The 17742-nt window shown below is 39.3% G+C and overlaps 1 protein-coding gene across 3 annotated transcripts in view; it reads left to right on the top strand.

The window, feature by feature from the left end:
• Mbd5 (methyl-CpG binding domain protein 5) overlaps positions 1-17742 on the top strand; it is a 122931-nt gene that overhangs the window by 63697 nt on the left and 41492 nt on the right. For 2 of the 3 annotated variants that reach the window (XM_013345992.2, XM_005346391.3), the window contains exons 3-6: positions 1295-1961; positions 5077-5179; positions 6362-6542; positions 11229-13364. In XM_013345992.2, the coding sequence (XP_013201446.1) occupies positions 1849-1961; positions 5077-5179; positions 6362-6542; positions 11229-13364 (2533 nt within the window). In that variant the 5' untranslated portion in view covers positions 1295-1848. Of the gene's footprint in view, positions 1-1294; positions 1962-5076; positions 5180-6361; positions 6543-11228; positions 13365-17742 lie in introns of those variants that run through there. The other variant, XM_013345991.1, reaches the window with a different exon arrangement.

Raw genomic sequence — 17742 nt, forward strand, 5'->3', positions numbered from 1 at the left:
CGTTGGAAACGAAAACTGCCATATTACCTATTATCCAGCAGGTGGCGCTGTTGCCAAGTCGCGACGAAAACAGGGTCCTGTTTCAGAGTCCGCCTAGTATTTGTTAAAAACTGGAAAATGTAAGTTGCTCAACAAAGTAAATGTAATTAAATCAATTCTAGAGACAGAACCAGAAATCCAGAATCCAGGGTTAGAGAAGAGCGACCTGGAAGCCGCTTATGCCTCCACGTGACAGAGTCACCCTGAGGGGTTGCAGCTTTCAGCAACCGCGTGCTCTGGTTCGCACCACTTAAGAGCTGTGCTTGCAAGGGAGATTTAAAAGTGACTCAGAAAAGAGCAAACCACGCAGGCAGAGACTACGCAGGCCTGTGGAGTTAAAATCCACGTGGGGAGGCAGATGATAGGGTGCGTGGGTACTGGGAGTCAATCTGAGGTGTCTAAAGAGAAAATATAAAGAACTGCAGCAATAAAAGCCAGTGCGTGATGATTTATATTAAGCTGCTGGCTCCATGCACAAGACACAGGTCACAAGGCCCCACCGCCAGGCACAGGCCGCGGCTTGCGCCAAGCCGAACTCGCAGCCAGCAGCCAAGCGGGGGAAGGAGAGGTCCTTAAAACCAACCAAACGTTGGGCGCCAATTGAAGGCCTAAGTCACAAACAATGCCACAGCAGTTTGGAATTATGATTAATAGGGTGGTATTTATTTAAAGGGGAAAAAACTTACAGATCACCATCAGCCCTCTGCGCATCAAGGAAGGGAGTCTAGTCGCCGGCGGAGCAGGAAGTGAAGAGAGAGAGGAGAGGGAAGTGGCCAGTTTTTTAAAGGGAGAGAGACCACGCCCCAATGGGCTGGTATCTCAGCGGCTATAGGCTGGAGGAGCAGAAGGACCTCCTGCAACAAAGTTATATTCATACAATATTGTTTCTTTTCAAATAGCACCTTGTAACTCAATAAAAGAATTAGGAGAGTAGACCACAATATAAGGTTTTATGAAATCTTATCTATAAATCAACTCTCATCCCTTCAATAATACAAAGAAAAATTTCCCTTACATTTGGAAATGTATTTTTATTCCTTCTACTGTTTCCTTTAAAAAAAAAACTTTAAAAACTTTAGAAAGAAAAAGACTTCAAAACATTTTTTTTCAAAAAAGCAAAACTGAATTTTACATATGATTTTGACAGCAAAGAACACAAAAGTAATCAGATACATTTAAAAGTTTATTTTTAAATTACGTGACTTCTCAACTTTCAACATTAAATTTACAGTTTACATATTTACCTATATTTCAGGCTACATTATTGGAATTCTGAAGTCATGAAAACGCCAGAGGAACCGACCTGCAACACCTTGGATTCACATTGGAAAATAAAGAGAAAGCTTAAAGAATGTGGTCTATAAAAGCAGGGGGCACCTGGAGACAGTAGCCAGCTGGTAGTGTCAGAGCAGACCCGTTTCTAGACAGCCGAAGTCATTTTAGTCCAGTACCAAGGTTCAAGAAAAAAATGTACAACTAAAAACTTTTAGCCCCTCCCTCCTCTGCTTCAGACAGGTACCAGCGTAGGCAAACTATGATTTTCCCTGGTTGAGAGTATTTGTTTTTGTCCATGTAGATCATGCCTAGGAACAAAATATTTTTTATTTGATGTAGATTATAATGGGAAACATTTTCACGATGGCAGATTTCAAGGACTTGGTTCCAAACTGAGCCGAAGCTTCCCAATGTGTTTTGTAGTCCAGGAAAACTGTGCTATGCTGGCCCAGTTTTGAAGGCCACCATGCTCTGTATTAGAAGGATATCATCGCATTGCTGATATCTTCGGAGCGCCCCAAGCAGACACAGAAAATGAATGGAGGCAAAGAGTGTGACGGAGGAAACAAGGAAGGAGGTCTTCCAGCTATCCAGGTTCCTGTGGGTTGGCAGCGGCGCGTGGACCACAGCGGCGTGCTTTACGTCAGGTGAGCCTCGCGATCTCTGTCACCTCCGCGTGTGCAGTAAAAGACTCATCTCCTCTAAGGGAACAAAATCTTGTGACTGACAGCACCTAACGTAAGCTTGAATAAGTGACCTCTGCGGGAAATGCACAAGTGTTTTTATTCTGTGCTGCTTAGCAATGTAAATTCCTTAGATTACTGAAGAGAATCTTGATGCCTTACGTGTGTCTGTGTAAAGTTGTCTTTCTGCTTCTCTGTAATAAGGATAAAGAAAGTACCAAGCTTTCTAAAAGAAGCATAGAAACAAGAATACCATAGGAAATGTAAACTACTAGAAATAGGCCCAATATTTCTCCATATATTAAATAGATTTAATAATTGACCCCCACATTCTTTGCTTTGTAGTTTCTAATAAAGAATGAAAGATTGGATACCATAAATCTTTGAGATACAATTTAAGAACAGAAATTTTTCAAAGACACATCACATCATTATATTCATGCTATTACTTTCAGTGTGACTTTTGCAACCTATCTTCAGCAGAATTCTTCAGTTCTACAGAAATATACATAATTGATGGTGCATACCTGTAAACTCAGCATTTAGGAATTAGAGGTAGGAACACCCAGGGTTCAAAGCAGGCTTTAGCACATAGTCAAGCCAGTCTGGGATTCTGGAAGCCCTGCCCCTAGGGGAAAAAAACTAAAAGACATGACTAGGATATTCTTTGCTACGTGAACATAAAGAATTAGATGCCAGAACTCAAGAAGTCAGCTGGGTTTGTTTGGTTTGGGTAAGATTTTTTTGAGTTAACTTTAATTCCAATTGAAATTCCATTGTCATGTATATTTCTTTTTTCTGAAATTTTAAAGGATTGCTTTGCTAATTGTAGTGAAGGAATAATAGAGAAAGTGAAGCTCAGCCCATGGAAATGAGAAACACAAGTGGTCATAACTAATCCTCTCAAAGTATGCCTGCTGCCAATGTTGTCCATAGATTGTCAGAAACACTTTGTCATTAATACAACACTGCACATTATCCGTGACAGGTTTGTGTTTATGGCTGTTAAAGACTATAAAGAAAAAATTAATATTCAGCCTGGGCCAAGTGAGTCCAAAGTCTTGATAACTACTTATGAAATCACATTGCTGTGAGCAAAAATCAGGTCAAGTCTAAGAGTCAAAGACCAGATTAAGGTTTAAGAAACCACAGTTACCTTGTTCATGAGTTTCCAAGTCTCCCTAGTCATGAATGTCTGATAATCCTCTTAGCATGAGGTCTCCAAATCAAATCTGAACATCAAGAATTCTTAGAGAGGAACTTCCCAGATAAGGTAAAATTAAAATGTTTCGCATTCAGTCAAGCCAGCATAGATCTGACCCGTCCGGCTAGGACCAGTTGAATCTCTCTGGAGCGCCTGTGGGAAGTCAGGCACTTTCCTCTGCCCCTATCACCCTGCAGCTTGGTTTTCAGTTTAGCTGCCAGCGGTCCCTGCCCCCTGGCACACAGACTACAGAGTAAGTTTTCCACCCTTTTCCAATCCTTTAAGCTTTATCTGTGATTTAAGACCTAACTATTTTTATGATAATTATTACTCCCAAAAGTTAATTAAATAGCTGTAACTGAAGGGAATACCCTAACTGGTGGTGGGAAGTATTTTTACAATATCAGAAGCATTCTTAATAGAATTTCACTGTAGTCTAAATTTACAAGTAAATCCCTCTAGATTGCCATCCATATACTTTCTTTTAAGTAAAATATTGAGCAGTTTTTTTTTACTAAATTTACTAATTCTTCATGGGAAAAAATCAATATGATATATTTTAGTGACACTTTCACTAAACTTATCAAAACTTTAAATCCATTACTGCCCCTGTGTGCTCTGGTGAAATTCCAGTCTATAATGTGAAAATTATTGTTCTTTCACATAATCTGAAAGACCTAAGTTGAGGATGTCTGTAGGTTTCGCTTTTGTGTCCTTTCCCAGGAACACTGTATGAGCTGCATGTTAACCTAGCCTGATTCAAGTGCTGCCTGTGTTTCCATGGAGGCAGACTAGACTCCACCCCAGAGTGACCCTTCGCACATGAAACAGGATGTTGTTCTGGATGAATCTGACCAGAAAGATTAAGGGAACATTTTTCTAAATAGTCGCAAATAAAATTAATCTTTAAGTATATATAAAATTCAAAGCAGAGTATGCACATTTATGTTGTAAAGATCGGCCTAGTAATAATAAAATGTCCTAAGATGCAAATTCAGTTTTTAATCGATCCCCTAATGTAAGTAAGTAGTACAGACTTATCCTTTGGTCTGACTTAATACCTACTGTGTAGACCTGAAAATGATCCATTCCTACTTAGGTGAGTGACTCCAGAACAAGTATCTCCCTCCCTTTCTGTACAGTCTTTCTGTTGGGTAGAATTGAAGTAGATTACTCTTCTTCACACACTGAGGGGCTGGGAAGACACCTGCATGGAGGCTCTTCCACCTCACAGAATCAAGCAGTAGACATAGGAGGAAAATGTTATATCCTTTTTGTTTTGTTTTGTTTTTATAACTTTCTGCTTTGAACCTTTTCATGTCCCAGCTTCACTTCCTCCCCAAGGAGCTTAAAGCAGACCTGAGGGTTCAAATAGCTTTGTTTTTCATAATTTTTGTTGTTTCTTTCTTTTTTTTTATTACAGGTTTTTTCTGTGTAGCCCTGGCTGTCCTGGAACTCACACTGGAGACCAGGCTGGCCTCAAACCCATAACCTGCCTCTGCCTCCCAGGTGCTGGGACTAAAGTCATGCACCACCACTACCCAGCATACTTGGCGTATTTTTCTACTTTCTTTCTTTACTGTTTATGTCCTTTCTTAAGAATGGAATCCCATCTTTGATGTATTCCTGGTTTTTAAAATGCTTTCTTTCATCTTCTATGAATATATGTATTTTTCTGAGAAATATTTCTGTTCCAAAGAAAGAGATAGTGTTAAAGTCTGTAATTTAGTAGCTAACATAATAATGACAAAGAAAATGTTTTTCCTTAGAAGGAAAATATTATCTTGTGAAGGGACGATAAGTTTATAAACTGTACTTTTTTATAGTATGTGTCATCAAAATTATTTCCTGACTTTTTTTAAACTATTTTTACAGTCCCAGTGGGTCTTTGTTATCTTGCTTGGAGCAGGTTAAAACATACCTGCTTACTGATGGAACATGCAAGTGTGGCTTGGAATGTCCTCTTATTCTTCCCAAGGTAACCGTCACAATCGAGTGCAGCAGTGTTTTGCTTTGGGTTGTGGTTTTGGCTTTTGTTTGGTTGTTGATATTTTATATCTTTGCTTTTCTGGTTTGGTGCCTTACTTTTATGTTATTTTCTATTCTTTAATTTATTGTAATTATTTTATTGAATATTGGAATGCTTAAAGATTTAAAGAAATGATTTTCATTTTCAAAGGTGACATGGTGACTGTTTCGTTGTACCTTTGTTTATAGTGTAGCACGCTCATTCGCTGCTGTGGCTGCTCAACTCGAACATTCTTCTTAGCACTGGAATCCTTAAATCTGCCACAGATACTCTTAAAACCACAGAGTTCATCTCTAATAGCAAAAATATGGAGTCGCCTTACTGCTTTACAAAGTAAAAAGCAAAGTTATTTAAAAGGTTGAATATTTCATATGAAAATAGGCAATCATTCTCTGAAATGTGTATTTGCTACTAATTTTTAAACTAAAGACTAATAAACACCTTTTTCTTTTTTATATGTTACCATATTTTAAATACTGGGTGGCCTCATCTGGCCTTGGTGGGAGAAGAGATGCCTGGTCTTGCTGCAGTTTGATGTGCCAGGGCTGACCGGTGTACATAGGAGGGGAGGAGTGGGTGAGGGAGGGCTGGAGAAGGGCAAGCTTTGATCAGACTGGGGAAATTAATTAATTGATTAAAATAAATGAATTTGGGGAGATTTATATGGTAGATAAGAATTTTTGACATATAGTAGACTTTTAGATCACTGAGGCAGAAGTATTAATATAGCAATAAAAATAAGCAACAGGGAAAGTAAGCATGTAGGGATGTTGTGGCAAAAATCAGGCTATAGGATGCTGTGGCTTTCCATGTTTTTCACTGTGTGCACCATTTGTTTCTGTGCTGTTATACCATCAGGAGGTGTCAAAATCAGAGATATTATCACATATTATACCCTTCCCTATGTTTAATTAGCTTAGCTATCATAAAATGTGTGTAATTTTCATTGTCCCAAAAATATTATTTGGCCAAAAGTATTTTTGAATTATATAAAGTTATTTTTCTTCCATTTCAAACCTCAGAGGTTTAATTCCTATTCATAGGTACAGCATTTCTCTTTGTAACCAGGAGTTTTTTTTATGAAATATTTTCATGGACCTACTATAAGCAGATGCTGTGGTTTTTTTCCAGGTGTTTAATTTTGATCCTGGAGCTGCTGTGAAGCAGAGAACTGCAGAAGATGTTAAAGCGGATGAAGATGTCACAAAGCTTTGCATCCACAAGAGGAAGATCATCGCTGTGGCCACACTCCATAAAAGCATGGAGGCCCCACACCCTTCTCTGGTGCTCACCAGCCCTGGAGGAGGAACAAGTATGTCACATGGCTGTAGGGTTAGCAGATCTCTCAGACTCACTTTGCCACGGATTCCCAGGCCATAGCATGAACATCCACAGTTTTGTGCGTTCTGTCATTTTATCTGAAAAACTACTGTGGATCTATTTCTCAAATTTTCTTATAACATGCAGTAACACAATCAAAACAAATTCTAATCAGCAAATTAAAATTTTATTTCAGTGCCTACAGACAAGCTAACAGGAAAAAAGGCTCATTGTTTCATAAGAAAACATCCTCTTACATAGGGCTAGATATCAGTGGATAAGATCAAGTCCCAATATAGCTTAGCAATATTATTAGGAGTTTTTTATCTTTCTATATTTTACTTTATTATTAGCCCTTAGAAGTCTGTTTGTTTTCTAATGAAAGAAAGAAAGCAAGTGGATCCAGAAGGAAGGGAGGAACTAGGAGGTGCAGAGCTGAGGGAAGCTGTAGCCAGGTTATATTATCTGAGAAAGTCCATTTTCAACCACAAGTAAATAAAAGGAAATTAGCCATGTTAGTTACTTCGTCGCAGTAGCTGTTCATTAAGCACCTACCCAAGTACAAATCACTTGGCCCAGAAATTTTTATGATATACTCCCAACACAAACGCATACACACATTCCTTTTTAAGTAAAAAATTTAGTACAGTTGCTTACTGAAGCGTGTCCATGTATGCATGCACATAGATGGTCGCAGTGTAGACGTGAAGACCAGAGGACAACGTGCAGAAGTCGTCTCTCTCGGGTCAGACCCAGGTCTTCAGGCCTGGTGGGTGGAGCCTTTACCCACTGAGCTGCCTCACTAGCCCTGACACTGCCCCCTGGGACCAATTGCAAAGTCACAGGGAAGTGCCAGGGAGTCTGCTGAATTCCCATCTGCTGTTAAGTTTGATTGCCCATGTTGGACGTAAATATTTTTCCTAACATCAAATGTCCCTGATGAGGAAGGGTATAATGTCATCTAAATGTAGAAATAAAGGACATTCCCCTATGCCACCACAATCCAGTGATGCTGGTGAAATTCCATGAGCTATCATGTAGTCTCTGTTAAAGTTCCTTTTACTCTCCTACTAATATCTCCTACTAATATCTTTAAAAGTTCATTCCTTTTTTAGAATCTAAAATATAATCAGAGATTGTACACTATAATAAGCTTTTACTTATCTTTAGTTCCCCAGTGTGTGTCAGTCTTTGATGACATGACATCGTAAGGCACAAAGGCTAGCTTTGCAGAGTGTTCCTCTGTCTGGATTTCTTAATTGCTTCCTCACATCACAGTTCTGCTCAGTGTGGTGGGAATGATGTTATATCTTCATCAAATGGCACATACTGTCAGCTAATCCTGTGCTGATAGCATTAAATTTGATTACTTGGTTAAGATTGGGTCCATTCGATTTTTCCACTGTTAAGGTATTTTTCCCTTGATGAGTTTGTACTGTATGGGATGACTTGAAGCTGAGGAACTTCTGCTCATAGCACTCATGTAAACTCCCTTCAGAACAGCACAGCCTGTCTAACATTTAAGCAATAATGCTGAATGGATGCAGCTGAGCTCCCAAGTGTTTGCTTAATGGACAGTTGATTCTGTTTCACAAAATTCTGAAAAATGTCGTCATGATGTATGTAACCTATAATAAGTATCCCAGACTTAGTGGCAGAACTCAAAGACTAGGACTCAGAATCAGAACCAGCTTTGAGAAATAATGTAGACGTGAAAAGAACTGAAACTTCCTCCCCAGCGTGAGTGTACCGTAGTTATTGGATGATGAGGAAGATAACCCGAGTTGAGTAGGAGACTACATAATAATAAATGAACGGGGGCCAAACCGTTGAGAGCCCTGAATACAGGAACATAAGCACATTGTACACATAATTGAAGGGACTGAGGGCAAGAGTGAAGAGGAAGAGAAATTGGTCTTCAGTTGTTGTTGGCACAGAGCTGCTGTCCAGTAGCCACTAACTCTAAACAAGGAGTAATCGAAAGAACTGCTCCACTGGGGTGGGTGAGGTAAAAAAAAAAAACCTTTCAGGGAACTTATTTCTCAACAAGGCTAGTTTTTAAAATACAAATTGTCTCCAACGTTGTAAAGGTATATTTGATAGTAACAAATTATTTAAAATTCAACGTTGCCCTCCCACCTTAGTGTGGCTATTATCACTTTGCAAGTATTATCACTTCGTAGGTGTTATATATGTTCTTTTTTTAAGATTTATTTATTTTATATGTGTTTACCTGCATGTGCGTATGTGTTCAAATAAGGATGTCTCATCTCCTGGAACTAGAGTTACAGGTGGTTGTGAGCTGCTGTGTGCCTGGAAGCCAACCCAGTCCTCTATAAGAATAGCAAGTGTTGTTAACCACTGAGCCATCTCCAGCCCACACTGCGCTTAACTGTGCTGATCCTGTATGCCTTATATGACAACATATTCCATTCTCCACAGTCTGCCCTGTTGCTCTACAGACCCAGGTCTTTTTTTTGCTGTACCTCTCCATACAAGTTTAGTTCTTGAAATTGAAGATACAATGAGAAGTATGCCGAAACTCTCTTAAAATGGTGTGTGTTGTTGAATTAAGTGTACTGCTTTACCAGCTACAGACTGTTACCATAAACCGAGGTTTAAGTAATTAAACACTTCAGGCTTACTGAGGCAGTTTTCACCTCCCTCTTGTACAAATATTACCTTAGCTTCTCATATGCTCTTTCCAATGTCCTACTTGACTATATTCAGCAGCGCCTGACCAGTGCCAAGCTTTCACCCGTGCTGACTGCCCTTAGCCCCTGTCACTCAGCGTCAGCCTGGCTCTTGTTTGTCTACTTGACATTCCTGCTGTTTTAAAGATAGTAACAATTTGTCCTCAGGGATAGAAGAAATCCTTTCTAAATCATAGCTATTGTATAAATTCTGTTAGCTGAATTTATACAAAATGTCACTACTGTCATATCTGAATCATGGAAGTATAGATAATTATACAAATATATTGATAACTAGAAAATATGCAGATGGGTGACTCATTACTATATAGAATATAGTCCATGATCTTAGTACTACATTAACCCTATTCTCACTATACACCAAGTACAATGTCCTGATATCTTAACTCGTGATTTCTTTAATTAAAAACCTTTAATAATTCCCTCTTTAACAAGAAAATTATCCTCAGTTCCATGTATCTTCTGTCCTCTGTCATGTTGTTGAATACGAACATTATTACTCTTTCAAAGAACATCTACCGAGCTATAATCACAAAGTCTACATATTCCAAGGAGGAAGGGGACACGTTCACGTCTCTCTTTGTCCTGGCATCTGTGTACCCCAGGTTGAGAAATGCTGTCTTAGAAGTTAGTATATGATTTGACCTGTATACTCTTTTGGCACATAGTAGAAGTTGATTCATTTTAAGTGTGCAATTATCCCTTTAAGTATATCTCTGATTGCAAATGAATCTAAGTATAATTGCTAATAAGCTTTTAAGTCTCAAAATAGATACGGCAAATACGTAGTATGATTGGTGCCACTTTCATCGCCTTTGCCTTAATAGACTTTCTGGCATTTTCTCATAGAGTGCAGCTATAGCAGCGTTCTTTTCAACACAGCTCTCTAAGCAGCCAGCACAAATTAGTGGGAATTAGCACAGGAGGATATTATTCGGCATTTTTGTTTCAGAAGGTGCAACTTTATATAATACATAACTCTCCTTCGAGCCTTAAAAAAATTAAACCTAGAATTCTGACATGATAGGCTGAAAATTCTGTATGATAAGCCAGCTTCCTTTTGTTGCCCATATTCTGTCTGATCTCCAAAGGAACTGAAGGGATTCCAGAAGGATGGAGAAGTAAACTGATGCAGAAAGGGAATACTCAATTGCAGCCCGGTGCTGAAGACTCTAACACCCCAACTAAATTTTAGATGAGAAGTCTGTCCTTATATAAAAGAATTTTACCGAAGTTGGCAGACTAAAACCATCCTTACAATAGGAACCAATTAAGAAATTGTGTTATACTATATTTTGGAGATGATAGGAAGCTAAGTATGATTGTATCACAACATATATTATTGCTATCTTGCCGTTAGAGAGAACTGGAACTTCATGCACTCGAATCACAGAAATTAAGAGCTTACTCTTACAGTCATAATTTGGGGATAAGGAACTATTACCATAGCATCTGGGGAGGTTTCATTCAAGTCATTGAAACAGTAACAGAGTAACACATTGTCTTGTAGAAATAGCAATTTATTTAAGTAATGTAAGAAAAAGTGCCACAGAGATTACAACTTTCCATTATGACTGTTCTTAAAATTTGTAAATTTAGTAAAACAGTAACAGTGACATCACCATCTGGGCTGTCAGTTTTGATTTTGCAAATTCTAAATATCAAAATGGCTAATGTGAGTCTGTGCTCATTGTTATGCCCATGCTTTCTTAAGAAACATGAAGTAAACAAGTGTAACAGTTATCAAGAACCTTTGATGAACTAATGGTGAATCGTGTTCTTTGTTTAAAGTTTAATGTAGCTTATAGAAGTTTTTTAGTTGCATGGTGTCACAGCTTTTGTTCGTAAATTTGTATTCCCAGGTGTCCTTTTCTCACCCTCCTGAAGTTTCTCTTTCCCTCCCTTTTTCCCAACACAAAATAATTGAAACAATTAACAGAATTTTTTTTTCTCTTTCTCCTTAGATGCATCTCCAGTAGCACCTTCACGGGCGGCAGCTCCAAGATCAGTAAGAAACAAGTCTCATGAAGGAATTACAAACTCTGCAATGCCTGAATGTAAGAATCCTTTCAAGTTAATGACTGGATCGGCAAATGCCATGGGAAGACTATATGTGCAAGACCTGCCTGGAAGCCAGCAGCAAGAACTCCACCCTGTCTACCCCCGACAGAGATTGGGCAGCAGTGAACATGGACAGAAATCTCCATTTCGTGGCAGCCATGGAGGCCTACCCAGCCCAGCATCATCGGGTTCCCAGATCTATGGAGATGGCTCAATCTCTCCAAGGACTGACCCACTTGGAAGCCCTGATGTCTTCACAAGAAATAACCCTGGTTTTCATGGAGCTCCCAATTCCAGTCCTATTCACCTGAACAGGACTCCTCTTTCTCCACCTTCAGTAATGCTACATGGTTCTCCCGTGCAGTCATCCTGTGCAATGGCTGGAAGAACTAATATACCTCTTTCCCCAACCTTGACTACAAAGAGTCCAGTAATGAAAAAACCAATGTGTAATTTTTCAACTAATATGGAAATACCACGAGCAATGTTCCACCACAAACCACCCCAAGGCCCACCTCCCCCTCCTCCACCTTCTTGTGCTCTTCAGAAAAAGCCATTAACATCTGAGAAAGATCCACTTGGCATCCTTGACCCTATTCCTAGTAAACCAGTGAATCAGAACCCTATTATCATTAATTCAACCAGTTTCCATTCAAATGTCCACTCTCAGGTACCTGTGATGAATGTAAGCATGCCTCCTGCTGTTGTTCCTTTGCCAAGTAATCTCCCTTTGCCAACTGTAAAACCTGGTCATATGAATCATGGGAGTCATGTACAAAGAATTCAGCATTCAGCTTCAACCTCCCTGTCCCCTTCTCCAGTGACATCCCCAGTGCACATGATGGGGACTGGAATTGGAAGGATTGAGGCATCGCCCCAAAGATCACGCTCATCTTCCACATCATCAGATCATGGAAATTTCATGATGCCACCTGTAGGACCCCAGGCCACTTGTAGTGGCATAAAGGTTCCACCTAGGTCACCAAGGTCAACAATAGGTTCCCCGAGGCCATCAATGCCATCAAGCCCTTCTACCAAGTCTGATGGACATCATCAGTACAAGGATATCCCTAACCCATTAATTGCTGGAATGAGTAATGTACTTAATACCCCAAGCAGTGCAGCTTTTTCTGCCGCATCTGCCGGAAACGGTTCTGTAAAGAGTCAGCCTGGTTTGCTGGGAATGCCTTTAAATCAGATCTTGAACCAGCACAATGCTGCCTCCTTTCCAGCAAGTAGTTTACTCTCAGCAGCAGCCAAAGCACAGCTAGCAAATCAAAACAAACTTGCTGGTAACAACAGTAGCAGCAGTAACAACTCTGGAGCTGTTGCCAGCAGTGGCAACACTGAAGGACACAGCACTTTAAACACCATGTTCCCTCCAACTGCCAACATGCTTCTCCCTACAGGTGAAGGTCAAAGTGGTCGAGCAGCACTAAGAGATAAGTTGATGTCTCAGCAAAAAGACTCGTTACGGAAAAGAAAACAGCCACCTACCACAGTGTTGAGTTTGCTCAGACAGTCTCAAATGGATAGTTCTGCAGTTCCTAAACCCGGACCCGACTTGCTAAGGAAGCAGGGGCAGGGGTCATTTCCCATAAGTTCAATGTCTCAGTTACTACAGTCTATGAGTTGTCAAAGCTCTCACTTGAGTAGCAATAGTTCCCCGGGTTGTGGGGGATCGAATACTGCTTTGCCTTGCTCTGCTAACCAGCTGCATTTTCCAGATCCTAATATGAATTCCAGTGTTCTTCAGAACTCACTGACACAGAGCATACCTTTAAGAGGGGAAGCCGTGCACTGCCACAATGCAAACACTAACTTTGTTCACAGTAACAGCCCAGTCCCCAACCACCATCTTGCAGGTTTAATAAATCAGATTCAGGCTAGCGGGAACTGTGGGATGCTCAGTCAGTCGGGCGTGGCTTTAGGAAACTCATTACATCCCAATCCACCTCAGTCAAGAATTGCAGCGTCCTCCACTCCAGTGATACCAAACAGCGCTGTTAGCAGCTATAATCAGACAAGTTCTGAAGCAGGTATGATTTTACTAGAAAAAAGTACCCAAAGGTACTAAAGTTTTCTACAGTTTTTAAATTTTTGTACCAAAATATTTATTATGATAAGAAATGTTCCTTTCCCCGTTGTGAAGATTCTCACTTCTATGGTATTTATAATGCTATTTACAGAATGGTAGGGCCTTGTCTTTTGGAAAGGATGCCAGCTAAGAGGATTCCATGTGTTTTGTCATTTGTTGTCCATCTGTGTCATTTTGAATATTGTTTGACTTTCAATTGGTTTCATAACCATTGGACTGTACACTGCAAAAGAAGCCATAGAAGGCAAGGTTTCCTGCTTTATGAGATGTGTCCTTGGTCTTCACCAATATAAAAGTTGTTTACCCAGCTTTAATTTGTATACAGGTAAATGAAGCTCGCCTTGGAAAATCCAAAAATACAAAAAGAAGGGGATTTTTTTTTTTTATTGCTGCTCAACAGAAATAGGTAAATAGGTAGGAAAGGGTCACTAGAGGGTGTGTGAAGTAGGAAGCTCTCTTCAAATGTGTTTCTTTCCTTTATTATTTGTTCAAAAAAATTCAAGCATGAATATGGCTACTTCCTTTTTAAAACAAAAAATTAATAATTTAAATTTTCTAATAAAATAAGGCTTGAAAACCTGATTTCCAGAATTTTTTATCATGGAATTGGTTTAAATTTTCTCAAACTAAACTATGTTTTTAGCATCAGTATTAAGGTTTTGAACCCAAATTAAGTATAAATCTTCATCCACTATTAATTAAGGCAAATTTAAGCCAAAAAAAATAAGACACATTAGAAGAAAAGAACTATGTTTTGCACAATAAAATCCTTAGAAATTGTTACAAAAACAACTATCCTAGAACACTAGAGACGTAAACTAATTCAAGCAGCAGAAAGTTGGTCCTGGAAACATTAGAGAAAACCCCTGAAGCCCATCACTGACGATCCCAGACTTGTAGGAAACAAAAAGGAGGAAATGAAAGGTGATTGCAGGGACACTAGCATTCGTATCAAAACTAAACTATTTGGGGTTGGAAATACCACTCAGTGGTCAAACCCTTGTCCGACATACACAAGACCCTGAGTTCAGTTCCAAGCCCCATAGTTAGTCCAGATTGCTGGTACTGGTGGGGAAACCGCTGACACCTTTGCTGATGTCACCATGTAGACGTAGACAGGCTTCATTATGCCACTGTGCTGGAAGGGCGCTCTCATCCACTTGTCTGGGAAGGTAACGTCAAGTGTGCGCTTTCCTGGTGTTGCCGCCTTACACTGCCATCCTTCACAGTTTGTGTTTTGTGTTGTTTTGATGTCAGTATTCGATGAAGAATTGTACAATGATCATTTGTGTTTAAAAAAGAATGCAGGCTTAAAAGATAATTTGAAGCGAGTAGTGCCTTCCGGATATTCTTAATTTAAGGACTCTGGTGAAACTATGTGTTTAGCAGGATGATTAAAGGGTGCATAAGGGGCTTCCAACTTTTCACTGACTCATGCTGTCTTAGCTAATATTGTACAAATAAAAGTTTAATATATGCACTTAGAAATTAAAGCAGCATCAAGTTCATATGTGTTTCAAGATGTACCATATTTATTGAGCATGCCTCAGTCATTTTGCTGAAGCCTTGTTAGTCTCATTTATTATTTAGTTTTGATATTCTTTACCATAGTTTGCTTCATGTCAGGTCTATGTTCATATGTGCAAATGTATGTGTTTCAATAATGATGTATTTCAATGTTTTTCTATTATGGAAAAGACCTACATTTATTTATATTTTTGTTTTTTTCTGATTGTCAAGTTTAGATTTATTTTATAGAGCCTCAGTCATTTATTTTCTTGTTCCATTTATCCGTATAAACATTTATCCATATAACCTAAATTGCTATTGCTGGGGGTATCAAGGCACATGGACTGCAAATTTATTAATATAAGAAAGGCTTTAGCATATGAGTAACTCAGAGACTAATGACAGATGTCAGGCAATGGGATGGATGTGACTGAGCATGTGTAGGTTATCAAGACATACATGGTAAAAACCTAGGTCAGTTAAGAATTCGAAAACATTAGACCTAATAAAATTAAATAATAATTACTATATAGATCTTATTGCAGCTGGTTATGAAAGTGAGTTGATTTACTGATGAACTTCTTTAGAGAGATAATATTGAGAAGGACTTTACCCCCATATTTCTTTTTGTTATGAAGCAAATTATGTCAACTGAATGTGCTGCCATACTTGCCTAGCATAAATACCTGTTTAAACTGATACTTGTTCTTTCATTAACACTCATTGAGCAGTGAGGCTGGGCATTCAGAATGAGGCATCAGAAGATAGCACAGCTTTCTCTGTAAGAGTAAAGAAAAAACACCTTTTGGTCTTTTGATGTTGTTTTGAGGTAAGGTACATAGCTCATGCTGACCTCAAACTCATGGTCTTCCTGTCTCAGCCTCCTGGATTCAGGGATTGAAAGCGTGTGCTCGCATATTTTATTAGTGAAATGCTGCGTTAGCTATCACGGATTACCTGCTGTGTGCCAAGTGCTCCACATTCATCATCTGTATAGTTGTCCATAGTATAAAGTGTTGTCTTCATTTTACAGGTGGAAAACGTGAACCTCAGAGAACCTCACTATCCAAAACCCTATGACTAAGCCAGGATTAGAGCTCAGGTTTATCTGATCCTGAAATACCACCTTCCCAGCTACACAAGTTCATCTGAATTGTTTAGTCTCCAAAAATACTGTTTTCCTTTTCAAATAGCACACTAAGTCATATGACAATCCACATATGTATATTTTTAATATTCTTTTAGATAAAAGCCAGTTCTTTTTGCCTTCTGTCTTTGGAGTCTGATATCATAGAACACAGGATTAGAATGTTTTTGTCAAAATATCAAGAGAATTCCCCACATATGTGAACCACATTTGGTGACCTTCCTGGCTGACAAAGGAACAGGTCCCTGTGGGTGATGTTTCTGTGGACCTCTGAAGCAGTACAGTGCCAGTTCTTCCCTTCTTGCATGGCTTCATGGTGCAGGAGCAGATGGCTAGGAAGCATGGTCCAGCTTTTCTTTCCCAACAAAGTGTAAGCACAGCTCAGGTGACCTACCCACCCCAGTGCCTTGTCCAGTCTTTAAACAGCAGGTCAGAAATATGACATGAAGACATTAAGAAATGACTTGTTCTCATGTTTAACTCAGTAGGTAACTAATTTTCAAAATCTCATTATTATTGTGTGTCTGTGATGTGGGGAAGGGGTGCATGTGCCATAGCATACATGTTAAAGTCAAAGATAACTCGGACAAAGTCAGCCCTCTACTTCCATGTTTGTGTGGGTCCCCAGGATTGAACGCGGCTAAGCCTGCATGGCAGTTGCCTTTGCCCTCTGACCACCTCTCTAGCCCCTCAAAATCTCCTTTAAGGAGGATCATTCTATCTTTAAAAACTAAGAATATTGGTTTGCAAGCTAATATGTGAATTCTGTATTCACATTTTTAAGTATAGAGTTCAGTTATAGGAATTAAATGAAAAGAGTGTGGAGAATATATAAAAATACTAAATTTCTTTATTCTAAAATCTTAAGGCTATGTGTTTTATTAACTCTATTGAGTGTTTTAGTTTCCTTTCCATGAATGCTTCTAAATATTCTATATTGAAGTGTGTGCAAGTGTTTCTTTTGAATATTGAATTGCAATCAAGCCTAATATTTCCATTGAAGAATTTTTAGTTCATAACAGTAAGATTCTTGGTGATATACTTAAATGGTCAAATCATGTTCTGTTGGATCTGGAAACCAGACCTCAAAATCCCTAGACCCCAGTCCAGTCACACAGTGCCAAACACACTGTTCTAGAAATACATAAGCAGTGGACATTTATAATAAATGCCAGGGGCCTGGGAGATGGCTTTGCCAGTGAAATGTTTGCTGTGCAAGCAAGGGACCTGAGTCTGGAGCCCCAGCACCCTTGTAAGGAGCCATACATGGTCACATAGTCCTATAATCCTAGTGTGGGAAACAGAGGCAGAAGGACCTGGGACTTGGTGACCAGCTGATCTTTTATATTGCTAAGCCTCAGGTTTCGTAGGTGACCCCATCTCAGAAAGCACTGTGAAGAACAATAAAGGAAAACAGCTCACACTGGCCTCCCCTCCACATGTGCTCTCCTGCACACACCCACAAACACATACCACACATATCACATGGACACAAAATTTTCAATGTTTTTAAAAAGAAAATTTACCACCTAAGTGTAGTGTTCTGGTTTAGAGGGGGTCAAAAATCAAGTGTCCTTGACCAGCAAACTTTAAGTAGGCCTACATCCACTTACCAAATAACAGAAACACCTGTACCAAAACACAGGTCCTGCCTACATCCACA

Source organism: Microtus ochrogaster, chromosome 4 (genome assembly GCF_000317375.1).
Source record: "Microtus ochrogaster isolate Prairie Vole_2 chromosome 4, MicOch1.0, whole genome shotgun sequence".
Taxonomy (NCBI): domain Eukaryota; kingdom Metazoa; phylum Chordata; class Mammalia; order Rodentia; family Cricetidae; genus Microtus; species Microtus ochrogaster.